The 27465-nt window shown below is 49.6% G+C and overlaps 1 protein-coding gene across 1 annotated transcript in view; it reads right to left on the minus strand.

Annotated features, from left to right (window-relative positions):
• Itga11 (integrin subunit alpha 11) overlaps positions 1-27465 on the minus strand; it is a 106930-nt gene that overhangs the window by 24383 nt on the left and 55082 nt on the right. Inside the window, exons 6-16 of the mRNA XM_032910844.1 lie at positions 27115-27242; positions 24518-24666; positions 17723-17867; positions 17141-17306; positions 15644-15714; positions 10325-10469; positions 9559-9707; positions 5455-5595; positions 5001-5204; positions 2983-3113; positions 410-576 (exon numbers count right to left, since the gene is read on the minus strand). Coding sequence (XP_032766735.1) covers positions 410-576; positions 2983-3113; positions 5001-5204; positions 5455-5595; positions 9559-9707; positions 10325-10469; positions 15644-15714; positions 17141-17306; positions 17723-17867; positions 24518-24666; positions 27115-27242 — 1596 coding nt within the window. The remainder of the gene's footprint in view (positions 1-409; positions 577-2982; positions 3114-5000; positions 5205-5454; positions 5596-9558; positions 9708-10324; positions 10470-15643; positions 15715-17140; positions 17307-17722; positions 17868-24517; positions 24667-27114; positions 27243-27465) is intronic.

The following is a 27465-nucleotide window of genomic DNA, read 5'->3' on the forward strand; positions in this document are numbered from 1 at the left end:
AAAAGGAGAGGACCCTTCCCAAGCCCATGTCCCTGCTGGGTGGCAGCTGTGAGCCACTGTGTTCTCAGCTCCTCACTGCTAGCTCCAGGTTGGTTCCGTGTCTGGCTGACTCCTGGCCTCCTCTCTGTACTCTACTGCCTGCCTTTTGCATCCCATTCAAAACACAACCAAGGGGATGTTCCTCTGTTCCTGGTCTTTCCCATCAGTCCTGCCCACTGCCCCTCTTGCCCTGCCAGGAAGCCCTTGAAGGGAGAGCATCATCAGAGAATCCAGCAGGCATCAAAGGTGTCTCAGGATGTGACCTGGTACTCAGACCCCATTTTGGGAAAGCCCCAGGCTGTGAACTGGAACAATCACAAGGCCCACAGAGAGACTGGAGCTTGCTGACCGCCCGGGGAGGCTGGTTTACCGACGGTTGCTGTGTGGAAGTGGGGTGCCAGGAAGATAGGTCCGAAGCAGAGGAAGGCAGCCAGGCAGGTGGCATCCCTGCCATTGCGCTTGCAGTCCTTGTGGAAGATGTTGATCTTGGAAGGCTCAAAGTGGAGGCTGGCGTTGATCTGAACTACGGGACGTGCCCTGGAACAGAAAGGCAGGTAAGCTAGGGTAGGGCTGGAGTTCTGCCTGCCTGCCTGGGACCGTGGGGTGAAGGTACAGATCCAGATGGGAGCGGAGTCAGTAAAACCTGCCTACAGGGTGCAGTGTAATAGATGGAGCAGAGAGAGCTCGGGACGCTACAGGAGAGGGTCAGAGAGAGAGAGGGTAGGACTGGGCCTTAGCAGCCTCTGGGCTGTGGGACACCCTGTTCTCCTTTTCTCCAGGGTTGTTCTAGTTGAGAACTACTGACTTCTACCGTCCTTCCTAGTAGGCCCGAGATATATTTGAATCCACTAGAGAGAGAGAGAGGGGCTGGGAATATGGCTCAGGTCTGCGTTTTCAGAGGACCTGGATTTGGTTTCCAGAACCAACATATGTGGATGCTCACAACCACCGGTAGCTACAGTTCTAGAGGATCTGACATCCCCTTCTGGCCGTCACGGGCATCTGTATGCACAGAAGTATTGAGAGCTGGACTGACCCAAGGCTTTCTCAGAAGCCCCTGTGAAAGGACAGAAGGAACCTAGCTCCATGTGCTTGCTCAGGAGCAGACTTGGCAAGGCCAGTCTGGGGCTGAGGCTAGAGCTTTGCAGGAGGTAAAGTTCAGTTCCTGGGGACTCGGGTTTTCCCCCTGAAGAGACTGGAGGTTACAGTCCCCTGGCTGCTGCATGCTGCAATGCTCTGGAGATACCCAGCATTCACTTGTGCAGCTTTGCAATTTCATCCAGTCTATGATGGTTCTGCTGACTTTGTTCCATTTCTCCCCCTGAAAATCATATATAAAAATACTATACTTCAAAATAAGCTTGCATGGTGTGATGGCTTATATATGCTGGCCCGGGGAGCGGGGCTATTAGAAGGTGTGGTCTTGTTAGAGTAGGTGGGTCACTGTGGGTGTGGGCTTTAATACTCTTGTGTCCTAGCTGCCTGCAAGCCAGTCTTCTCCTAGCTGCCTTCTGAACAAACCGTGGAACTCTCGGCTCCTTCAGCACCATGTCTGCCTGGATGCTGCCATGTTCCCACCTTGGTGATAATGGACTGAGCCTCTGAACCTGTAAGCCAGCCCCAATTAAATGTTGTCCTTTATAAGACTTGCAATGGTCATAGTGTCTGTTCACAGCTGTAAAACCCCAATTAAGACACCCGGCAAAGACAGTTTGTGTAAGATCTCCCAATCCTAAACTTCTCTGTCTCCTTATCTTCTGATCCCCTCCCTTTTCTGGTCCTCTCTCTTGGGACCTGTCACTGAGGAGCAACCTGTTGATCCAGATCAGGATGGAACAGTTGAGCAAAGAAAAGAGAAAAGGAAGAGAAAAGGAAAAGAAACTCCATGCCGGGTACAGGGGGTGTAGCTCAGTTGGTAGAGTGCTTGCCTGGCATGCACGAAGCTCGGGGGTTGATTCCCAGCACCACATAAACAAGGTGAGGTGGTGAGACAGAGTCACAGTATGAGAAGCTCAAAGCCATCCTTGGCTTCCCAGTGAAAGGGACAGAAAAGGAATCCCATGCAGCCCAGGTCACACTAAACTGAGAGAGACACGAACATGTTCTAAAGCCGTGTCTCGAGTTTTAATCTGCATGCACCGCTACGTCCTGCAGATATCTTGTTACAGCACAGAGCCAGATGCCGTCTGCTGGCACAGACTCTGCAAGTCTAATGAGTGCTGGAGTGAGGTCGAGTGGGAGGCACACGCAGTACAACTGAGGGGGAAGACCGGAAGCACAGCCAGGCCTCGAAAGTGTCAGTGCTGAATGACGGAACGTTGGCTGGTTTTTTATTTTTTTTCTTCACATTTTAAGTTAGTGCAGAAAACCTAAATGATGAAATCTCTCTCGGCAACCTATATTACAAAAGCTCCAATCAGCCGGGCATATGCCTTTAATCTCAGCAGAGACAGGTGGATCTCTGTGAGCTCGAGGTCAACCTGGTCTACACGGTGGGTTCCAGGCAAACCAGGACTACATTCTAAAAGCAGCGATACACAAGGAGATTCACAGGATTTCCTCAAACACTGATAGGGAACCACACAGAAGGAAATGAAATCAGAGGGGTTGGGAGAAAAAAAAACCCATATTCCATTCTCCCACACAGGAGGAGAGGAGAATGATTCTAGGAGGGGCTCAATGCTTCCTCTAAGGAGCCTGCAAGGCATGAGTGGAACAGATGCTGCAGGGAGCAGGGCATAGGAAAAATTCTGAGTGCTGGGGACAGAGAGTGGTCTCCAGTCCTAGAACTCCACTGAGAACAGAGATTAGGACTCCAGGACTGCATGGGCTGGGAGAGGCTTAGGGTTCATCAAGAGGGGAAAACCCTGAAGCAGACCTTTGAAACACTCTATTCAGTTAACCCAGGAGAGCCCTCCAGTTAGGGAAAGCAGGGGAACCAACCACAAAACCACAGCGTTGCCCAGGGCGCCCACTGCTAGGTCCACCAGCCCGTCCTCATTGAGGTCCAGTTGTCCGTGGATGCTGCAGCCAAAATGCTGCAAGCCGGGAGCCAGCTCCGAGGCTGATATTCTCTGCAGGGAGAGAGGAGAAAGGGTGTGTGTACTGTGTGCCAGGTTAGCTCTAGCGGGACAGACACAATCCTGAGCTCTGAGAACCTGACAGCTGCTTGATGAGGCGCCTAGAAAATCACTACCTTTAAAGTCACTGTTTTGGGTGAAAACATGTCTCAAAATATTCCCCAACAAGGTTTGATGGCTCACAGTTAAGAGTCCCAGTACTTTAGAGATAGAAATTTCAGGTCACGAATTCAAGACCAGCATGGTCTACACAGCAAGACCTTGCCTCAAACAAACAAACAAACAAACAAAACAAAACAAAACAAAAAAACCCTCAAGGGCTTGAAGGTGTAACCGGGTGGTGTGGTGCTTACCTGGATAGTGCAAGGCCCTACCTTTGATCTTCAGCACCATAAAAAACAAAATGAAGTACTTACTGAATGCCAATGGATATTACCGGGCAGATAACGAATTCCCTGGCACCTCTGACCTTGGTGTATTTATTTGACCACCTTACTAATTCTCTAGACTTGATACAACTATTTAGATCATTAGCTCACAACTGTAGGTACCTACACTGGGCTCTATTCACAATTAGGCAGGGAAGTGGGTGGGGCTTGGGGTCCTACCCTTTATCCGTGCACAGTTATCTACTGATAGATTCTGGGAGACAGGGACTCACTGCCTTTTAGTATCCACTATTGAACCACCAGGTTCCAATGCATAGGATCACACAGTGGCCGGGTCACACAGAGGCCCTGAATAATCTTAGAGGAGGTTCCCAAAACAAAACAGACAGACGTCTGTGTGTGTGTGTGTGTGTGTGTGTGTGTGTGTGTGTGAGAGAGAGAGAGAGAGAGAGAGAGAGAGAGAGAGAGAGAGAGAGAGAGATTTGTGTGTGCATGATCGGGGTGGACAGAGATGGTAGTGGCTCTCTGTGAGTTTGAGGTCAGCAAGGGCCATTTAAGTCAACCTTTCTTCAAACAAACAAACAACCAAAAACCCCCACAACACACACACTTTCATGCATGCACTCCCACATGTTAAATGCGTGCACACACACACACAGAGAGAGAGAGAGAGAGAGAGAGAGAGAGAGAGAGAAGAGAGAGAAAAGAGAGAAGGAAAAAGTGGAGTTGGGGACAGTTAGTGGTTAGAGCACTTGTCCTTTGACAGAGGACCTAGATTTGATTCCCAGCACCCACATGGCGGTTCATAGCCATCTTTCAGATGACAGTCTACAGCCATCTCTAACTCCAGTTCCAGGGAATCTGAGACCTCCATGGCACCAGGAACACGCATACATGCAGACATCACTCATACATAGAATAAGTAAATCTAAACCAAAACCAAAACCACAAAGCACTGGCCACCCTTGCAGAGGACGTAGGTATGGTTCCTGGCACCCAAACGTCAGCTCACAATGGTCTATCGCTCTAGTTCCAAGGAATCCAATGCTCTCTCTTCTGGCACTATAAACACATGCGTGCAAGCAAAACATCCATATACAGATTGCTCTCTTTAAAGAGAAAAGACATTTTAAAAAGTGTTAGTAAATTTGTGTTGTTGGATGAGACCCTGAGAAACTGAGATGTGAGGTCTCTTTGTAGTAAAAATGGACCCATGTAGGAGCTGTCCAGTCCCAGCTGGTCCTGTCGAGGTAGTGATGTTTGTGCCTGGGATTTCTATTTGAATGGATGTGGAAAAGATAAAGGTGTATATGAGGACAGGAAGGGGGGCCAGAACATACAGTGCATCCTTGGCAATATTTCCATGTGAGGCAGGACAGACAGATAGGATCCTTTCTGCAAGAGGGTGTGAAAGGAAACAGAACCACAGGAGTTCATGGGTGCTGCTCAGACACCCTGCTTTCTGCTCTACCCAGTCTCCACAGAGCCCCACCTGCATGGGCTTCTTCAGGATGTTGGTTTGGAAGCCATGGAAGATGTAGATGGCCCCTCTGTGACTGTCCTCCAAAGGGGCCCCCACCACCACGTCATTGTAGGAATCTTGGTTGAGGTCTTGAACGGAGGCAATGCATGACCCGAACCGGGCGTTCTGGTAGCTGTGGGAATCCTTCAGAGTGCCATTAAAAACGAACCGGTTCTGTAAAACCAAAGCCAGGGAGAGACGGAGGAACTGAGTACAGGCTTGATCCCCCAGCCTGCACCAAGTGGCGTCTCTCCATTCCATCCCCAAGAACCCTTCCTAAGGACAGGAGCCCAGATACTAGAGTCCTGGGTAGAGCGACTCCTGCTCTTCCCAGCTGACTCCTGCAGGTTTCCTTGAGATTGACCAAGTCAGAACAGGGCTCTGATGCCCTGCAGAGCTGCCTGGACTCCCCTGGCCACAGTACCTGTCTCAGGTTGTAGACATACACCTTGCCTCTCTCTCGGCTCTCGCTGAAGTACATGGGTGCGCCCACCAGCAGGACATCTGTCACTCTGTCATTATTGATGTCCACCGAGGTGATCTCACTCCCGAAGTAGGAGCCTATCTGCGGCACACAATGGGAAAAGGATCAAGCTGGGTCCCCATTACTTAACTTTAACATGGTTATTTATTCTCCTGAGCAGCAATATGTTATAGTGACAAAACCCAGAAATATTACAACAGCAAAAGAGGAAACTATAAGAAAGTATGAAGATTAAAAATAAAAGTTACTTAAAGTCTCAACACTCAGACCCAGCCAGCAGGAATGTTTCACTGTGTTTTCCTCTACTCTGTTCTACTGTGCCTTTACATTGTCAGTTCTTATGTATGAATATGTCCTTATTGTTACAATGAGACCGTTCTTCATCTTTCTTAATTATTGGTATAACAATGTGTCCAGAGCCTTTTCTCCAGGACAATATTTTTCCTCATGAAGGCCCCATTTAAGAAATGTATTCTTTGATAATTTCAGACATGCATGTAACAAAACACAGCCCTATCCACTCTCCACTTCCAGTTCTCCCCTCCAACTCCCCCCCCCCCCCCTCCTCCCCAGCCCCCCCATGCAACTCCTCTCAACATTGTATCTTCAAACAGTAGCAGGCTAAACCTACTTAGTGTTGCCTATGTGCATACTAGAGGCCAGATCCCCAAAGAATGACTCTCCTTCATTCAGCAGCCATGGATCACTAATAGCTCATCAGTTGGGGGTGGGGCCCTGTGAGCCCCTCCCCCACTTACGCTTGATCTTACTCTGGTAACCTTAGCTGCTGTGAGTTCATGACTGCTGCAGCCAACGGTGACAGACTGTGCTTTATGACATGATTGCTGCTAATTCAATGTGAGGTATGGACCCTGATGGGTTTTTTAATTTTTTTTTTAGATTTATTCATTTATTATATATAAGTACACTGTGGCTGTCTTCAGACACACCAGAAAAGGGGATTGGATCCCATTATAGATGGTTGTGAGCCACCATGTGGTTGCTGGGAATTGAACTCAGGACCTCTGGGAGAGCAATCAGTGCTCTTAACCACTGAGCCATCTCTCCAGCCCAGCCCTGATGGTTTTGGTTGAGCCACAGTAGTTGGTTCATTTTCAGGTTTCTGTGTCAAGGAGCTCACTGGCTTTCCTGTTGCTGATAGTGACTGCGGTTGTCTATGCCCATCTCAGTGATTGATTGCTCTCCTCTCTGTCCTTTGGTGTAGCACTTCCTATGTGGACACCACTCACCATTCATTAGTGACTGAGGACCTCTGGCTCTGCCTCCATCTCTAATATTGGCCAACATCTCATTTGCCCCCTGACTGCTCTTCCTCTAGACTTGGCTTCCAACCCTTGTCCTGGTAGCCTGGCCTCCACCCCTGGCCATATACAACCCAGTGATTGGGAGAGAGCCTAAACTCTTTAGCATAACTCCATGGGATCCCAGCCCAGCCTCTGCTCAGCAGCCCCTGGCTCCCAGCACAGAGCCTCAGAGCCTCCTCCGCCAGCCTCCTTCCTGTCCCTCATGACCCAGTTCTCTTCCCTAAGGCCCAGGCCCTGGGCTGGATCTCAGCTTCCCTCTGCATAAGCTTTCCCGTTCCTTACATCTTTGCCCAACCCTCTCCTCCTGCAGTCACTCAGGCTTCAGCAGATGTGTCACTGCTTTGTAAAAGGTTTCTCTGAGCTCCCCCACTCACTGCCTGTGATAAGTTCATCAGGGCCTGCTCCCTTCATGGCAGCCTAATGAGGGTAGGCCCTGGCACACAGGATGGGCTCAATAAATGCTTATTAGAGGGAACAGCCTGTGGCAGGGCCCTTTGTGAGACAAAGGTTACAGCCTTGGGTTAGCTCATGGGTACACCATGCTATTAGGAAAAAGAGTTAAAACCGGATCTTGGTACATGCTAAGCTAGTACCATACCCCCAAAGAAGGACTGAGCCTATACCTTAGCCTGGTTATTTCATTTTATACAAGTTACTTGAAACCCAAAGAATTCTGGTTGTCTGGCCAAGGTCAGAAGCCTGGTTATTGCTTGGCCAAGTCTCTCTGACAACAGAAGCCTAATGTTCCTTGTGCCATTATCTCTAGGCATACGACCACGTAGTCCTGGCTGTCCTGGTGCTTGCTATGTAGACCAGGCTGGCCTCAGACTCACAGAGGTCCACCTGCCTCTTCCTCCCAGGACTAAAGGAGTGAGCAGCCATGCTCAGCTCGGAACTCTGTTCCGCGGTTTAAAAACAGTGTGAGCTTGGGATGTGGTTCAGTTGGTAGAGTGCTTGCCGAGGACGCTGAAGTCCTGAGTCGGAGCCTCAGCCCCACGTAAACCGGGTGTGGTGGTGTGTGACTGTAATCCTAACATGGGAGGCAGAGGCAGGAGGGTCGGGAGCTCAAGGCAATCCTCAGCTACATAGTGAGTTTAGGGCCATCTTGGGCTACGTATGAGACCATTTTTCAAAAACAAAATAAAGCACAAAACCTTTAATAAGGAGGAAGATTAAAGAAATACAGACAGAAGAAAAAGGAAATAATGAACTTGGGCTGGGGTGAAGAAGAGGGAGAGGGAGAGAGAGAGAGAGAGAGAGAGAGAGAGAGAGAGAGAGAGAGAGAGGTCTCTACTGAGTAATTATAAGGCAGTGGGTGATTAAGTTTGAGGCTTCAATTGTGTGTGTCATAATAATCTGGAATCTACTTAGTTTTGCTGCTTCTGGCATATGGTTTCTTGTTCTGATGTTGAAGGTGGAGCTGGGCAGGAACAAATTGTTAGTTATCAGCAAATTTCCTGCAGCTTTCGGTCTAGCCTTTCCTCCTGAAGGAGCTGGCCTTGAGTGGGTTAGAGCAGGCTGGAGCAAATGGGAGCAGAGGGAGCTGGGTGAGGTGGGATGGAGTGGGGAGGAGGGGGGGGGTTGGGGGATGGGTTGGAGTGTGGGGTATGGGGGTTGGGGGATGGGGTGGAGTGTGGGGTATGGGGGCAGGGGCAGTTGAGTGGAGCAGGGGTGATGGTGGAGTGAAGTGGAGCAGGTTGGAGTTGAGACGGGGGAGTAGGGCAGTTTCCCAGTCTGAACATGGAGCACAGCAGTGCCCCACTGGCCTCGAAGAGGACTGGCAGAACTGTGACCCACTGTAGATAGTGCTCATGTTGCCATGCGAGGAGTGTGTCTTCGTAACAGGCCATGGGCAGGAGATGCTGTAGGATGGGCTGTTCTCGCTCTAAGTAATGAGGGAAGGCATGTCGGGGACCTGGGTGGGGCTTAGCTTGGCTCCAGGGTACCAGAGGATGCTGTCAGTGAGACGATGCCAAGGCCTGGTCTAGGGGCTGCTGGGGAGTCAAGATCCTGGGTTCTTAACCTGTCCTGGTCAGGAATCTGCTGTGAGGGCTTGGAGAAGCTGTGTTGCTTCCCGGGACCAAGGCTTCCTTGGCTGCTGCAATGATTCATTCTGTTTCTGCCACCGTGCTTTTAATTGGCATCATGATCACCTGCCACTGTCTGTCACACAGTCTGAGATCAGCCACATCCCTATTGGGGCAGTGGCAAGTGTCCCTGTGGGTCTTGCTGTGGGGTGGAGAGATAACACAAGGCAGCTCAAGGAGGTGACTGTCCTTTCAGAATGCCCCAGGGCCAGGAGAATCCCAGATCAGGTAGTTCTATACTAATGTGGCCTGCAGCTTCTATTCCAGTGCACATGAAGCAGGGACTGACAGGGCAGGGTGGCGGGCAGGGTAGCAGCAGAGATCATCCAGCACTCAAGAGGCAAGAAGTCTATAAGCTGGAGGGAAGAAATTGTCCCAGGCTCCCCCCTGATGTAGAGCTGGGTTGGCTTTGAGGGGAGGGGACAATGCAGGTTCTATGGCTGTTAGGGTAGTAATTGTGTTTGCAGGCACCTTCAACTACAGAGAGAATTAGACGTGCGTCCACCCCCACAGGGGAATGCTTGTGGGTGTGGGACCTTTTTGCTGAGAGGGAAAAGCCCCTCTATCCAGTCCCCTAGGTCAGACCCTGACCCTTGCCCACAGCCTGCCCCCTGCAGCCTGCCGTCCATTACCTGCTCGCCCCGAAGAGCCTGGTGGATGGTGAGGCTCCGGTTGCTGTGCATACTGAACAGAATGACCTTGCCAGTATGGTTGAACCTGGGGGCTCCAGCCACATACACGCGCCCCTGCTTGGAGGACACAACCGATGTCACCGTGTACCCTGTAGAAGGAGGAAACAGGCTGGTCTCTGGTGCTAGGTGCTCAGTAGGCCTTGCTGGGTTCTGTCATGGAGCTCAGTCAGGCCTGAGGCGGAGCATTGAGTTCCGCTTCTCTTGTGCATGTGGATTAATAAAAGAGTCTGGAGATCTAGCTCAGTGGAGAGCATGTGGTTGGCTTATGCAAACAGAGCCCTGTACTTGATCCCCAGCGCTAAAAAAAACAAGACAAAACCAAACCAAACCAAACCAAACTAAAACAAAGCAACAAAAAACCCACAACAATAGCAAACACAAAACAAAGCCCGGAGTTATTTAATAAAAGGGAGAGTAGGAGTCGACCAGACTTGCACTTCATACTAGGGGAGGCAGGTCCAGTGTGATGTAGCTCTGGCCTGGACCTGAAGCTTTAAGGACCCTGACAACTGACAGAGAGTCTAGAAGCTTCCATATGCTACGGAGATACGGAGAACTCATTTATTCTATGTGTTTAGAAGTTGGCATGGGGCATGGAACACAGCTAGGGGGAAGCCAGCCTTGTAGCTAGGTCTGGGATTGCCAACAGACACAGACGGGCCCTTCGATCCAGGGCCCCTCTCACCTTCTGTCACCAGGGCCTCACCTAGGTATGCGGCGTGGTTCTTTAACTCCTCCGGGAACTCCTTAAGGTAGGACTCTCGGAGAGGAATCACCTTTCCTGCGCTTGTCTCCTTCAGCACTGCCCCGTTCCAGTCATAGGCTCCCACGGCTCCCAGCAGGATCCCATCCTGGCAGCAGGGGAGAACACAGCATCAGACCCAGTTTCTAGGGACAGCTTGACGAGGGGACCTCAGGTCTTGCAACTTCTGAGGTCCCACCAGCCACCTGGGGTATCTTTGCCAGGGGTGGTAACAGAGAAACCCAGCTTCCAACTATGGCTCTTGGCTTCTAACCAAGCCTCAGAGACCATTGCGCCCCATTGAATCCAAAGCCCAGAATGGGTCAAGCTGATCACAAGGGCATGCATTTAAAAAGAGAAAAAGGAAGGCTGGAGAGATGGCTCAGCGGTTAAGAGCACCAACTATTCTTCCAGAGGTACTGAGTTCAATTCCCAGAAACCACATGGCAGCTCACAACCATTGTAAAGGGATCTGATGCCCTCTTCTGGTGTGTCTGAAGACAGCTACAGTACACTCATATGCATAAAAAAAAATAAAAATCTTAAAAAAAAGAGAGAAAAAGGAACATTCTAGAAAGAAACTCCAAGCCCAGGGCAAACCCTTCCACATTTCTTTCAGCTTTTAGACGGCTCAGATCTCCTGTTACCTACCCACCCCCGCACGCCTTCAAGCCTTGCTGTGCACAGGCGACCTTCTTTAGAGCAGCTGCACAAAGTGCCCTGGGTCTGAGAGAAGACAGAGTTTCGCTTCCTAGGAACTGGGAGCTGTTTGGTAGCGCGCAAGCAGAGTGGATTGGGCTGGGCTGGGTAGATGAGCCAGGGGCATGCAGTCTGTTTCTTCACTGCTTGGAGGACGCCTCTTGCCTACCCTGGGCTGCAGGAACTGCATGCTGCCATGCCTGTGTGTGAAGGCGGGAAGTGTCTATATTCCTGAATATCTTATCATTTCCTCAGAAATGGGTCCCTGTACCCTCCCCACCCCTAGTGTGAATGACCCACATGACCAGTGGGTACAGGAAGGCAAACAGCAAGCTCTGAATGGGGGAGTAGGGCCTGGCCAGCAGCGCGGGAGGAGGTCGGTGAGAACAGCAGCCCTCTGCTTCCCTGCTGGGAGATCCAGGGCGAAGGTGGCTTATTCCGTAGTATATTAGCTTTGGGCTTTAAATTCCTTTCAATAAACGGTTTTCTTTTTGTTTAAGGGTCCGGGAAGATAGCTCAGGCAGGGAAGCGATTGCTTTGCAACCACAAGGACCTGCATTCAGGCCTCAGAACTCTTGATGACCAGCATGGAGGCATGTGCCAGGCACTCGGTGCTGGGGAGGGAGAAGCAGGTGGTCCCCACTTGCTGACCAGCCAGCCTAGCCTACTTGGTGAGCTCCAGGTTAGTGTCAGACTGCCTCAAAAACAAAAACAAACAAAAAACCAAAAAAACAAAAAAAACCCAACCCAAACACTCAGGGTCCGTCTCTGGCTCCAGTGTACATGGGATGTGGCATAATTGGTAGAGTAGCTGCCGACACCACACACAAAGCCCTGGGTTCCATCCCCAGTACTGCGTAAACTGGGCATATTGGTGTACGACTATAATCCCAGCACTTGTGGGGTGAAAGCAGAGGGAACTAAAATCAGAGTCATCCTTGGCTACATAGTGACTTTGAGGCTAGCCCAGGCTCTATGAGATATTCCCCCCCCCACACACACACACGTGGGTGTAGAATCTAGGGCCTGACCTGAGCTCAGCAAGTGATCTGCCAGCAGCAGCAGCTTTGGTGTTTGCAGCACAGGAAGGTAAGGTTCCCACCCTCACCACAACCCCCCCTCCCCCCGTCCTCCATGAGCTCAGCTGGCTGGATTCACAGTTCCCCTGCATTTTAAAAAGGCAAGTTGATCTTATCCAACAGTTGCAAAGTTCTCTGAAGGGAGAACTTTCCTTGTAGGATGCTTTGGCAACTATAAATACTGTCCCTGGGAAAGCCTGATGCTCTGTCCTGTTCAAGGGCCCGGCTTTCTAATTAGCTCCCTGCGCCACTTAGCTGGGAAGCCCAGTGGGCCGGGCCAAGACTGAGGTCCAGAACTCAAATTCCTGTTCTTTACCACCCCTGCCAACATCCCTCGGTTTTGGAGTATTCTCCTTCTTGTGGCATACTTTCTCAGCCAGCCCCATGGGAGAGCCCGCAGGGCCCTGTGAGGGGCCAGACTGATCCTTATCCGCACACGAGGTTCAGAGAGAGGCAGCAGCTTTCCAAAGTTTCTCAGCAAGTCAGAGGCAGGCTGGGTCTTTGGTCAGAGGGTGGATGGGGCAGAGAGAAAAATGCCCTCTGGTTCCCCAAAGCTCCCACTTCTGGTTTCCCACCAATGGGAGGAGGGCGTTCCTTTCTTCCTGTCAGCTTGCTGAGGCCAAGCAGCTGCACACTCGACTTTGTGGCTTCTGGTGAGGCTTTTGGAGAGGTGCTTGTGGCGTTTCATGGACCTCTGGTGTGCTGGGAAAGGCCAGCTCCACCCGGCACCTGGCCCTGCTGGGAGGGCACTCTCCGCCCTCCCTGGGTTGAGTTTGAGGACTGCATTGGACTTCAGGAGCAAGGCACCCTGGCTACAGATAGCCTTGCGTCCTCAGTGAGCGACCTTTCTCCAAAGTGGCCTTGTTGGGGACAGGTGTACTAGGGAGTGTGTACATGAAGGCCATCCAAACACATTTCCCTGTGTCACAGTCTTTTCCCAGATGAGCCCCCTCCCTGACCCCCTGACCCTGACTCTGGGGAAAAAAATAAACCCAGAAGATTCATGGGGAAAGCCCAGCCCTTTGGTGGGGGAGGGCAGGTGTGTGGCCCAGCTGTGAAATGATGGTGAATCATCTGGGAAGACTAACATCTGGCGTCCCACGTTTCTTCACGGGCCTGTCTGCGTTTCCTGATTTATGGGCTCCCAGAGACCCTAGAATTATGGGCTTCCATGACATGGAACCCGAGCTTTCATGACACAGCCTGGGGTGCCTCTACCTGGACGGCCTTAACTGTAGGGACCATTCCAGAGAATGTCTGGAGCCCTGGCTTCTGACTGGGGTGGTTCTGTCCCACAGGCGATGCCTGGCAATGTCTGGAGACATTCTTAGCCACATTACTTCAGGATGGGGGAGGGTGTTACTGCAGAGGGTCAAAATGGTGTTGCTTTCATGGAACCCTGATTAGGACGAGATCTCTAGGACCCCACCCCCACCCCCACATAAGGCGGCGTCACTGGTTTATAATTTCCTCCATCTTCCTCCAAGGCCTTGGAGCCTTAGACTTGAGTCTGTTCTCTATTTGGAGGTGGGGATCCCGCCTAGAAGTTTCCTGGCATAGTCATGCAACTCGGCTCCCTAGTTGTCATGGAGTCCGCCATTCGTTAGAGCCACTGAAACTCCTGGTGGGTGATCTCTGCATTCATTTCCAGATGCCAGTGAAACCATCAAGGTTGGACCATGAATCTGTAGCAAGCCTTCCTGGTAGCCATTTTTTTTTCTTGGAATGTTCTTTCTACTTTTTGCAAACTAGAGTTTCTGGCTATCTGGTTTTTTTTCCCCCTGTGGTCTTAATCTTCTGTCCTTGACCTGGGACAGTGGGACTCTATGAATGCCCAGTGATGTCTGGGGGTCTGTCAGTGCTGTGGGCTTGGATCCTGCTTATTATTTCATTGCTTTCAGCCCAGACTCTGTTTCCAGAGTGAGGCAGGTGAGACTGGGGGTCTTCTTCTGCTCTCACAATACTCCGTGGGGCTGGGGACCTTTCTTTGCACAGAACTGAACAGGCCAGGGAGCTTCGGGTTTCCCTACCACACTTTCAGATGGTAGCTTTGGGAGGTCGTTCGTGCCCACCTCTGGAGGAGGAGTCAGGATATGGTTGACTGATAACTTGACAGATCTGGAATCACCTCGAAGACAAACCTCTGGGCGTATCTGTGAGGGGGTGTCTAGATTGAGTTAACTGAGCTGAGAAGGCACACCCTAAATCATTCCGTGGGCTTGGGGCCAGCACTGAATGCAGAGGAGAAAGCAGGCCGGGCATAGCATCCATTCTTGGCTTCCTGACTCTGGAAACAGTGTGGTTAGCTGTCCCTAGCTCCTGCCACTGTGCCTTCCCTGCAACGATGGGCTGCATTTCTGAAGTGTGAGCACAGATAAGTCCTGCTGCCCTCTCCCTCCTCTCCTCCCCCCTCCCTCTCTTCCTCCCTCTCTAAGTTCCTTTGGTCAGGTATTTTGCTGTAGCAGTAAGTCCAACTATGACTCTGAGCTTTCCCATAAACAGGCCCACTGTGGTGCAGGATTCAGACCCAAGCTGAAAGGCTGGGCACACTGCCTCGATGCCCACAGCAGCCTGGCTGACCCTAAAGACCTAGTGCCACGGTCTCTATAGCAACCTGGATGCCTCTGACAACAGAGGCACTGGGTTCTTAGGACAGGACAGTTGCTGTCAACTGTGACACCGGTGGCCTGGCTCTGGAAAACCATGACTTTAAAACGGAAACCCGATGGCTGGGCCTTGTAGCCCACCACTGAGCCGCTCCTTTACTTGGAAGGTCTTTCTGTCTGTTTGTTTGCTGTCTGAAGCATACCTGGAGGAACACACCCTGACACAGATGCTCTGAGTTGGCATGCTTCCCTACATGCATCTCCCAGGGTTACTTGTCCATTTATTAAATTTTTCCAGAAACACTGACTTTGTCTCTCTGTGGAGGTTCAGCCTCCCTTTCAGTCAAGTCTTAGGTGAACATGGCCCCTGACGCTACATACTGTTATCGACACCTGTAGCCTTTACTTTGGGGCACTGCTGTGGTCCAATGCAGAGTCTGAACAGAGATGGACTTTTCAAGCCACCTGCTAAAGCTAGAACCTGTAGATCCCTCCCCCACACAGATGTAAGCTCTGCCCCAGCTAGCACAGGTCACCTGAGGCCATCAAGCACTTGCTGTTGGTTTTGTCATTTGACCTAGGTTTTGCATAGAATTCTCTGGACTGAATGAGACTTTGGGCCCTGGGAGGGACCTCCACTCCATACTCTGCTTCTTGCCAGGGGGTTGGTGGGTGTTTAACATGTGCAGTGAGTGGGCTTCTGAAGCAGGCAGGAGACAATAGAAAGAAGTCAAAGACCTTAACTTCCCCATCCCAGTCCTTAGAAGATTCTAGGAGGCAAAGAGACATCAAGAAAGAGACAAGAGAGCCATAGGGGGTGGGATAGCAGCTAGACCAGGACAAATAAGAAAAGAGAGAGGGAGGGGACGGATGAGCAGGAGAGGGAGAGGGTTCTGTACCTCTACCACATGTGAGGAAAAGCCGGTCTGCGACATCTCCAGACCAAAAGAGGTTTCATTCTTGTTGGTGCCTAAAACAGGAACAAGAAGATGTCAGCTCTTAGCCATGGGTCCTGTTTCCTGGGGTGCCTTGGGAACTGAGTTCTTTTCTGAGAGGAACCCTGAGGCAAGGCCTACTCTGCCTTACCATCTCACTGTTACTGAATGTTAACAATGACTATTGAAGAGTGTGTGCATGCTTGTGTGTGTGCCTGTGTATGTGTGAATGCTTCTGCATGTGTGTGCTCCTATGTGTGTGTGCATCTGCAGAGTTACTCAGTTCTGCAAAAAGCCTGGGATAAACCATGTAGCAGAACATGTGCTCACAAATGACTGTTAATATGCATGTGTAGTGGGGTAGGGCACACCAAACAAAAACATGTGAAGTGCATGTGTGTTTAGGGAAAGAAGTGTTACTCCTACTGCTCATTCCCATTGGCCACAGGATTTGGTTGCTGGTTTCTGAGGCTGGTCACCACTATGGACTCACACAAGAAAGGTCACATGTGCTGAAAGCCCACTGCACAGAGGGGCCCTTGAACAAGCAAGCCATCACGACCACATTCTCATCACTGAAAGGGACCATTCACAGGAGGGCCTGCTGGTTTGACTAGCTAAATTCTAGGGCTGAGTCAAGGCTCAAGCCCAAGCTTGGGAGGCGTGGTCTCTGCACATGTCTGTTGAGTCTACACACTGCAGACCTCTCAAGCTCTGGGATGCTCAAAGCCTCTTATTTCTTTCCATAACTTCCACAGATGCTGAGAACTCTGTGTGAGAACAGTCCGTCACAGAACCCCATGTGAGAATGGTCCATCTCAGAAATACGCAGCAAGAACGAGGCCTCAGCAAACAGGATTCTTTGCGGGACCAGAGGCTGCTCTACTCGGGGATTAAATCATGCTCTTGTTTTATTTGAGACAGAGCTTCATATAGCCCAGGCTCACCATGTAGCCAAGGATGGCCTTATTCAGCAACTCCTGCCATCACAGGCAAGCACTCCTTGCTTGGTTTATGCAGTGCTGGTGCTTGAAACCAGGGCTTTATGTATGTTAGGTAAGTAATCTTCTAATTGAGCCACATCACAAGGCTCAACTACGGTTTTGAGGGATAGTACGGTCTGTGTCAGGAAATGGAGCCTGACTGGGTTCAAACTGAGGCTGACACATAAAATATAGACTGCCCAGTGGAATCTGAACTTAGGGAAACAGTGTACAATTGTTGAGTATAAGTCTGTCATAAACACTTATATTATATGTCGGCTAAGTTTGGCAACCCTAATTCAATGCCCCCACCCCGTGTTGTGCTCAGCAGTCAAGTCTCAGAGAACCCAGCCCAGTCAGACCCAACAGAGTAGTGCCCTCTAGTGGGCAATTTGGGTAAAGCAACGGGTTCTGCTAAGCTCGGTGCTCGGTGAAATTATAGTCCTTGGACTGAGGTATAAATTTATAAGTCGTTCACCTTCCAAGCTGAAGATCCTGTCCCCAAGGGCATCAACAATGTCCTTCAAGGCCGCCTCATCCGTGACATTGAAGAAATGCTTGTCGTCAGGGTCACTGGCGATGTATTTGATTTCGTTTAGAAAAGTCTCTGGATTGATCCCCCTGCGGTTGTAGTAGCCCAAGACCTGCCAGGGAACAGGGCAGGGACGACAAAACGGAATATAGTACTGACTTCTCCACACACCCATAGAGCCCGACCCCAAAGATTCCGAGGTGGACTGCAGACATCAGCCTTTCTTAAGGCGCCACTGGCATTTTGAAAAAGATATTCTTTGGAGGTAGCAATAAGACCCCTGTGGGGTTAGTTAGGGTTCTGGAGTCTGGGAGGATTGGGGTACTTCCTATTTTTTGAAACTCCCTGGAAAAAGAAGAAATATCCTCTCCACAGCCCGCTCAACCTGTTCTTCGAAAGAGGACGCAGCTTGAGCCTTGTTACGGAGACGCGCTTCCCAGAATCCCAGCCTGTGGTGTTTGTGTGGGTGGGTGGGTGAGGCCAGAATCTCGAGTGTAGTTGGCATCCCCGCGCAGGGGCAGGACTTACGGCCACGGCGTATCTGGTCACGTTGTCCTTCTCGCTTTGCCGGATCACCTTCTCCAGGTCTGGGCTGTCGTGGGATTCCCCGTCCGTGATGACAATCATTACTTTCTTGGCCCCTTTCCTTCCGCCCTTCTGGAAAGCCTCTGAGCTGGAACCAGACACAGGGGTGGGTCAGAAGAAGAACGTGGGGTTGGGACAGCCTGGTGTCCTTCCTCTAAGGGGCAGCCACCAAAGCCACAACTGAGTCCCCATGGGCACCTCAACAGCTTAGGGGCTCAACAGTTGCTCAGCTGGGTCTTGGATGTGCATGTGCATGTACAGTGTTTTTGTGTGAGAGTGAACATTTGCATGTAGAAGCTAGAGGGATGGCTGGTCATCTATATCATTCCTCCATCTTATCTTTGCGAGACAGTCTCTTGTTGAACATACAGCTCACAGATTCGCCAAGACCTAGCCTGTCAGTAGCTGCTAGAATCTGCCTGTCTTCCCTTCCCAAGCACTGGGACTACAGATATGCAGCCAGTCCTCTGTGGGCACTGAAGATCTCAACTCGGGTCCTCATGCTTGTGTGGCAAACACTTTACCAACTGAACCATTCCTCCTGGCTCCGGATCTGCTGTTTAAAAAGTATAAGCCCTCTTTGAGTCACAGCCCTGTTGTTTTGGTAGGCAGAGTGATGGGGAGGAGAGGGAATCACGGGTGGGCAACCCTGAGTGGGATAAGTCAGTGGCTAGAAACCTGGCTGCACAAACACCTTAGAATCTCTTGGGAGGTTTAAGCATTTTTGATGCTTGTGCCCCATCTAGACCCATGAGATCAGACACTTGGTATGGCCTGGGGACCAACTTCTCTCCTTCCTTCCTTCCTTCCTTCCTTCCTTCCTTCCTTCCTTCCTTCCTCTTCCTCCCTTTTCCTTCCCTTTTTCTTTCTACTTTTCCATGTGTGATGTTATACACAGTGTGTTCATATGTGTGTGTATGAGTGTCTGTGTGTGTCTGTGTGTACACCAGAGTTCAATATCGGGTGTTATTCTGGTTCACTCTACAGGCTATACACAGAGGCAGGGTCTTTGGCTTGTCTATCCATCTTGCTCTAGGGAGCCCTCTGACTCCCACTGGGATTACAGGCAGCAGCCATGTCCACTTGGCATTTACATGGGTGCTGAAGCTCTGAATTCTGGTCTCGTGCTTGCCCAGCTGAGTATCGCCCTGTGCTGGCATTGACATTCTTTTTTTTTTTTTTTTAAATTTATTCATTTATTATATATAAGTACACTGTAGTTGTCTTCAGATACACCAGAAGAGGGCATCGGATCTCTTTACAGATGGTTGTGAGCCACCATGTGGTTGCTGGGAATTGAACTCAGGACCTCTGGAAGAGCGGTCAGTGCTCTTAACCGCTGAGCCATCTCTCCAGCCCTGGCATTGACATTCTTAACAGTGTACAGGATGTTCAGACTCACACGCCCCTTCCCTAAGGCAGGTTGACTGCCTGGGGAGTTAACATCCTAACCTCTGGCCCATAGCACATGTGCGATGTTACTGCATAAACTTCTGACTCCCCACCAGCATCCTTCCTCTCTATTTGTGGAAATACTAAACATCAAATTCACAGAAGATATTTCTCTGATTTTCTTTTTAAATCTCTTGTCAGCCCAGGCAGCCTGGCCAAGAGGTTCTTAACCTGATGATCCAGTGTGTCAAAGAATGAGAAACTGGCTCTCGGTGCATCTATGGCATTTTAGACTGAGAGGTTCAGGCATGTCTCTGAGCGTCTGACCTTGCAGGTGGTAGATTTTAACAATAAAGATTTAAAACTGAATGTCACATCAGACACCAGTAATTCCTGCGGTTCTGGTGGTCAGCAAGGCAGGAAAGACGGCCCACTGACTTAAGTTTTACAGTAGCAAGTCCCAGGATCAGAAGGCTTAGGACACAGAGCGACTCTTTGTGTGCTGGCCAGCTATTGGCTGATGCATATGGCTCGAGAGTCACACCTCCTGGACTGAGTGAGTTCAGAGCTTCTTCAGTCTGTCAGGAGGAAGCTGTGAAAAGCAAACGCCACCTGACACTCTCAGCAGCTCTAACATATTCTGGATGTGATGGCTCAGAAAAACCTAAGAATTTTAGTATGAGTCATGGAAGGGCCACAGGACACACAGCATGGCTAGAGTTTGGGCTGAAGCTCACTCTCATGGAGGAAGAAATCAGTTATCTCAAAGGACATTCTAGATCTTTCTCTGTCTTCACTGAAGGGTTAGATCTGGGAAGAAAACTCCATGCAAAAACGTACAGCACCAGGGACCAGCAAGGCGGCTCATCAGGGCACATGCCACCAACCCAGGCAACTTGTGTCTAAGCCCTGGGGCTGACATGGTGGAAGGAGACAAAGAGAAGGGACTCCCGCAAGTTGTCCTCTGGTCTCCACATGCACACTGTGGCACAAGTGTTCAGACATGTGCACGCACACACACACACTAAATAAATAAAAGTAATAAGAAACAGTCTGGTGCAGGGCAACATTTCACTGAGTATGGAGCCAAGATAAACCCAGAAACATGTTTCCACATGGTGACTAGCGTGTGCCTCTCTCTGAGTCTGTCACAGTGGGGTTTAAATTGTGATTGTGTGTTATGTAAAGGGACTTGGGTTTTCTCCTTTGTAAATTAGATTACAAATTCTTCCAGAAGAATTTTGCACTTGCAGCTGGTGGCACCATTCTAGAGAGCAGACATCATGGAAATGTAGCCCATTTCCTGCCCAAACCAGCACTGGCTAAATTTTTCTTAGGGAAGTCCTGGAACTAACTAGCTCTCCTCCCTTCCTTCCTTCCTTCCTTCCTTCCTTCCTTCCTTCCTTCCTTCCTTCCTCCCTTTCTTCCTTCCTTCCTTCCTTCCTCCCTTTCTTCCTTTCTTTCTTTCTTCTCTCCTTTTTAAAAAAAACTATTTCTTTATTTTTTATTTATGTGTATGTTTGTTTGTCTGCATGTAGATGTGTGCACCATGTATGTGCCTGGTGTTTGAGGTTATCAGAAGAGGGCATCAGATCCCCTGGAACTGGAGTTACAGATGGTCGAGAGCCACCACATGGGTTCTAGGAACCGAGCCTAGGTCTTCTGCAAGAGTGACAAGTGCTCTTCACTGCTGAGCTGTCTTTTTATCCCCGCGTAGGTCTTGACAGAGGTAACAGGTTCTTGGTGGTCCCCTGTCACCTCTGTGACTGTTCACTCCCCTTGGTACACACTGGGCCCCTTGCTGATTTCTAGAAGGTGCTAGGCCTATACTGAGCCTCAGGGCTGCCTACTGAACCCATGATGCTCCCTTGCAGTCCCCTGGTTGGTCAGCATCTTCAGCTCAGCTCAAGGTCACTCTCAGTGGGGGCAACCCTGCCCCCCATATTAACGGGCCTCCCTGGAGGAGGTCATGCCTCTCAAATTTGACTTAACATTGAGAGCCCCCGGCTGGTTGGAGGCCACCAAGGTCAGGGACCACAGATTGCCATCTTTGTAACCCCTTGAATCTGCAGCTTAGATCTTGACCTTGAAGTAGTTCCACAGGGAAAAAAAAAACAAACAAAGACAAAAACAAAAACACAAAACAAAACCAAGTGAACAACCACAGAACAAATTGGAGATAACGGAGCGAGGAGAGAATACTGCTCCCCTTAAGATGCTGGTGAGTGTCTGATAGTACAAACCTACAATTGCAACCACTCAAGAGCTTGAGTCTAGCCTGGGCTGTGTAGCAAGACCTTGTCTCAAGAAAAAGCAATTAAGACTGGAAAAACAGCTCAGCTGCAGAACACATATCTAGAACAATAAGGTCACGGTTCCATCCAAGTTCTGCAAATCAATCCACACATCCCTCAATCAAAGCCTTAGCTATAATTTGGGACCAAAACATGGCAGGTTCCAACGTTAGGAAAACATTGCTGGAGCTGGGATTGCAATCCCAGGAGTGCTCCTGGGCCCCGAGATGCTCAAACTGCCCTGTGAGTCATGTCACATCTCGGACTTGAGGTTGGACGGCTGCAAAATGAACCCAAGTCAGTGAGTGACCTTTATCCCCACACGAGTCACTTAGCTTCCGAATGGGAAAGTGACAGCTCTGTGGTCACTGGCTTCCATCATCGCCAATCAGAAAAGACTGCAAGTCTCAGTATTCAATCTAGTGATGGCCAAAGAGCAAAACGGCCCATTCTGTGTGAGGAAGAGTAGAGAGCCATCACTGAGGGAAGGAAGTGTTATTCACAAACAGAAGCTCCGGAGCTGTGTGGTGACGTCATCAGGAGTCCCGTGGTGACGTCATCAGGAGTCCCGCTGAGGTTGGAAAAGTTGTGATCTGACCACATGAAATCCTGCTCCATCTAAATGGGCCCCACACTGTGGGGTTCTGCCAAACACATCACCAACTCTGAAGAGGTGGGACCGTAAGGCAATGAGGTTGTGGCCTCAATGACTATAGTGGAAGTCATACTAATGGCTGTACAATCTAAACATATAAAATAGAAGTGATTCTCACGTTGTCAAGGTAGGTGCTTAGGCCTTGGACGGTGAGACCTTTAATACTGGCTGGCTGATTACGTGGGATGTGGGCCGGGAGGGGGGGTAACCACAGGGTTTTCAGCAGTGACATCACTAGAATAAGCTTCTTAATCCCCATGTTTGGAGGTAACATGTAGCTGGGTGAGTGCTTTCTGGTGTGAGTCCTAAGGAACGAGTCTCTTTACCACCTCAGAAGTTAGATTGTCTGTCACAAGCCACCAATGACACATACCAAATAGACAGGTTCTGCACTCAGAACCAACATGCTTTTCTCGTATCTTCTTCCCTCCCTCCCTCCCTCCCTTAGCTGCTCAGGGGCTCAGGATTGAAGTCGGCTTCACCCATCCATATTAGGCAAACATTGTCCCACTGATCCTGGTGTTTCAGGCTTACACTACCAAATCCAGTGAGTGCCGTGCTGGGGATTGAACCTAGGGCTTCATTTATGCTGAGCAAGCCCTTTCCACCTGGGCTACATCCCCAAGCCCTCATACTTTCTGTAGACTATAGACTATGACAGAATGTGTTTTCCAAAGTTGACTGCATGCCACCTCACTCCCCAATGGCCTTTCTTCCATTTGACCCAGCCAGTCCTCCATCAAGGAGAATCATACCTTTGTTTAGGACCTGGATCTTGATAACTTGCTTTGGTAATGGAACATTTTGGAAGTCACACTCAGGAACCTCTTGGCTAGGTCATAGGCACTCTCTTAGCTTCTGCTGAGGGTCTTGGGAACTCCTTAGTACCATGATATAGTACTGAGTAGGCAAAGGAGTTAGCTTTGAAGCAACTGAGGAAGACAGCAGCTGGATTTGGACAGCAGTATTTGTAGATGATCAGAGTACCCCTTTATGCTCAAACATTCGTAAAGCTGCAGTTAGGTTGGTCCTGATATGTCAGAGGCTAACATTCAGGTCATTGGTCCACACATGTGTACCTATTATAATATCACTTGCATTGTGGTTTTGAAGCCCATCTTCCTGTTGTGAGGTTCATGGGAAGGAATACCCTAAAAAGGAGACCCGATCTGTGGTGGTTTGAATAAGAATGGCTCCCATATTTGAATGCTTAGGGAGTGGCACAATTGGAATGAGGAGTGTAGTCTTGGTGGAGGAATTGTGTCACTGAGCGTGGGCTTTGAGGTTTCAAAAACCCAGGCCAACCTCAGTGTCTCCTCTTCCTACTGCCTGACCCAGATGTGGAACTCTTAACTACTTCTCCAGCCCCATGTCTCCCTGTATGCCTCCGTGCTCCCACACTGTGATGTTACAGGACTACACCTCAGAAACTGTAAGCAAGCTCCATGAAATGTTTTCCTTAATAAGAAATGCTGTGACCATGGTGTCTCTTCACAGCAATAGAACACTGACTAAGACATGATCCATCACAAATATTCATAAACACTTAGAAGTAGCCACAAAGCAGAACTTACAGGGGTGCTCCCAACATTGGGGCAGCTCATTCCAGACTCCCTCTTGGGTATTCACTTTGCTTTGTGAATAAACTTCTGTCTCTTGGATCACATTGTCTCCTTCAAGAAGACAAGAACTGAGAGACCACTGTAAGAATACAGAAAACCAAGCCAGATGACCATGGTTGGTGGATAACCATGTTAGGGTTTTACTGCTATGAACAGACACCGTGACCAAGGCAACTCTTATAATTTAATTGGGGCTGGCTTACAGGTTCAGAGGCTCAGTCCATTATCATCAAGGTGGGAACGTGGCAGCATCCAGGCAGGCATGGTGCAGGAGGAGCTGAGAATTCTGCATTTCAATCTGAAGGCCGCTAGAAGAAGACTAGCTTCCACATGGTTGGAAGGAGGGTCTCATTGCCCATCTCCACATCGACACAATTCCTTCAACAAGGCCACCTACTCCAACAAGGCCACACCTCCTAATAGTGCTACTCCATGAGCCAAGCATATTCAAATCACCACAGTTGGGTACTCAGATCATCAGTTGCTGCTGTGCTCTTGTTGATGGTGGCATGGATGTTCTGTATTGTATGTCTAGCCTAGGTGACCTTTCTGGTGACAGCAGTTTTAGTTGAATGCAGATCATAACCAGGTGAGAAGACCCAAGAGAGAACCAAGCAGCTGAGCTCAGCCCACCATTGGAACTTTGAGGAATTAACAAGTTGCTACTTTGAAAGCACCAAATGGTGGGGGCCTTTGTGCACAGCAGGGCTAGCCAAAACAATATCTGAGATTTACACACATGCATGCAAACACACACACACGCGCACATTTTTACCGTGCAAATTCAATGCCAAATGCCGTGCGGGTTTCCGTCCCTCCTCTCTGTTCAATGTGGCTGGCGGCTTCCACCACATCTTTTACAGATTTGTAGTCGTTAAGGTGGAACTCATGGACGGCGTCTTCTCCATACTGAACTATTCCGACCTGCAAATCCGAGCAAGGGCAGCAGAAACCTGAAGCTCAGGCCTCCATTTGCGGGGGCTCCTCTGCGAGGAGTCACTCTTCCCACCCTTCCCATGGCACAAGGGAAAGAAGCTGTTCTGGGAACGGCTGGATGGGACAAACCCGGGGCACACTGAAAAGGGGACTTGGTGATGAAAGGACTGTCAGGTGCTGGGTGTGGTGCTGATCCCAAGGGCAGAAGCTGGTGGATCCCTAGAGCTCTCTGTTCTGTCAGCCTAGCTGAGCCAATGAACTCCAGGTTCAGTGAGAAACTCAGTCTCAAAAACTGCAGAGAGCAATAGAGGAAGACAGCTGATGTCAACCTCCACACATACTCACATACATGTGTACATATATGTGTATGCACCCATGTACATATCCACATGAACACATACATGTATTCCTATACACCCAAGCTCCACTCGTGTCCCCACTCCCTAGAATGTATCAGGGGCAGTGTGTGGGGAGCATCACTGAGCTGTCGATTAAACTCTTTTTAGCAATGTCCCTCAACCTTCCTAATGCTGCGATCCTCATGTTGTGGTGACCCCCAGCCATACGATTCTTTTCACTGCCACTTTGTAACTGTGATGCTGCTACTGTTGTGGATGGTGATGTAAATCTGATATGCAGGATCTGATGTGTGACCCTGTGAAGGAATCACTTAACCTCCAAAGGGTGGAGCTCCTGAAACAGACCAGAGGAGGCCTGGCATTTTCAAAGTGGATAATGTTTCAGTACTGTTGGCTTCAGAATAAACACTGAGCCATAGAACTGGTATCTCGGAGATACTGCATTACTGTCGGGTGAGCTCACCAAGTTTACTGGGTCCAAGAACCCTTTGAATACTGGGTATTTACCGCAGTGCACCAAAGGACGATCTTCTGGTGGGAGGGGGCTTGTTACTGCAGGAGTTTGTTCCCGTTAGCAGCCCTACATGTTAGAAAGTTCATTTAAAAAAATCTGTGTGTGTGCATGTGTGTGAGTGTGCCCACATTCCTGTATGTATATGTGATATACGTGTGTGTGTATGTGGTGTGTTCACATTCCTGTGTATGTATGTGGTATATGTGTGTGGAATAAGTGTTTGTGTATGTGTGTATGTGTGTGGTGTGTGTGTATGTGGTATATCTGTGTGGAGTATATGTATGTGTGTATGGTGTGTGTGTGGTGTGTGTGTGTGTATGTATGTATGTAGCATATGTGTGTGGAGTGTGTTTGTGTGTGTATGTGTGTGTGTGGTGTGTGTGTATGTGGTATATCTATGTGTAGTATATGTATGTGTTTGTATGATGTGTGTGTGTGGTGTGTGGTGTGTGTGTATGTGGTATATCTGTGTGGAGTATATGTATGTGTGTATGGTGTGTGTGTGTATGTATGTAGCATATGTGTGTAGAGTATGTGTATTTGTGTGTGGTGAGTGTGTATGTGGTATATCTATGTGAAGTATATGTATGTGTGTATGATGTGTGTGGTGTGTGTGTGTGTATGTAGCATATGTGTGTAGAGTATGTGTGTTTGTGTGTGTATGTGTGTGTGGTGGGTGTGTATGTGGTATATCTATGTGAAGTATATGTATGTGTTTGTATGGTGTGTGTGTGTGGTGTATGTGTATGTGGTATATGTATGTGGAGTATATGTATGTGTTTGTATGGCGTGTGGTGTGTGTGTGTGTGTGTGTTATATCTGTGTGGAGTATGTGTGTGGTATGTGTGTGTGTGTGTGTGTGTTATATCTGTGTGGAGTATGTGTATGTCTGTATGTGTGATGTTGGTGAAGCTGGAGGAAACTCTCAGATGTTATCCTCAGGAAGTCATCCACGTCTTTTGAGACAGGGTCTGTCATTGAGCTGGTGCTTGCCAATCAGGTCAGACTGATTGGCCTCTACCTCCCAGGACTGGGATTCCGAACACACACCGCCACACCTGGCATTTTTTTCATGGATTCTTTTTGGAAATTGGGTCACTTCTTGGGAATAGAAAGAATTCTTAGAGTTCACGCCTGCTACTTTGACACTTTGGTCTCTTGGTCTTTGTCCAGCTAAAATGCTAGGAAATAACATACGCCTATCCATCCGTGTTTCACAGATGTGCTGGCAGCTGGGGTCTACTCCACGTCACTTCTCCACTCAGTCTACGTGCCTGAGTCTCCCCAGGGTCCACATGCCTGAGTCTCCCCAGCTTTTCTGCACATTCTTTCTATGCCTTTTCTCCGTTTCCTGACTTACGACTTTCCAGTGGTCATCTTCGTGAGTGGAGTCTCCCCCTGAAGGTGCCCTTGGTGTGCCCAACAGCAATGGGAGTCTGAGGTGGCGGGTCCCAGTGCTGGCTGGCAGTCCTTCCATTTCATGGGAAGATGCTTCCCAGTGCAGGAGGACCACTCGGGCCGTGGGTTTCTTGCCCAGCAGAGGGAAGGTCTGCAGACACTCACCTGGATCTGGCCAGGGCCGATGTAGAACTTTGTCAGGATCTCGATGAGGAAGTGTTGGACCTCCACCCAGGGGTAGATGCTGTTGGAGCCGTCCAAGACAATGACAATGTCCATATAAGTCTGGCACCCTGGGAGCAGGGATACAGTCAGGGCCATTGAACAACCAATGTCGCTTAAAGAAACTTTTCTTCTTTGTGCATATGCTGGCGTATGCACGCACACACGCAGACGCACATATAGAGGTCAGAGGTCAGCCTTGAGTATAATTTCTCAGGAGCCATCCAGCTTATTTCTGCTTTTACAGGGTGTCCCCTTGGGGTCTGAAGCCCACTTTTCTTATTTTCTTATTGG

This window comes from Rattus rattus, chromosome 8, assembly GCF_011064425.1.
Source record: "Rattus rattus isolate New Zealand chromosome 8, Rrattus_CSIRO_v1, whole genome shotgun sequence".
NCBI classification, from domain to species: Eukaryota; Metazoa; Chordata; class Mammalia; order Rodentia; family Muridae; genus Rattus; species Rattus rattus.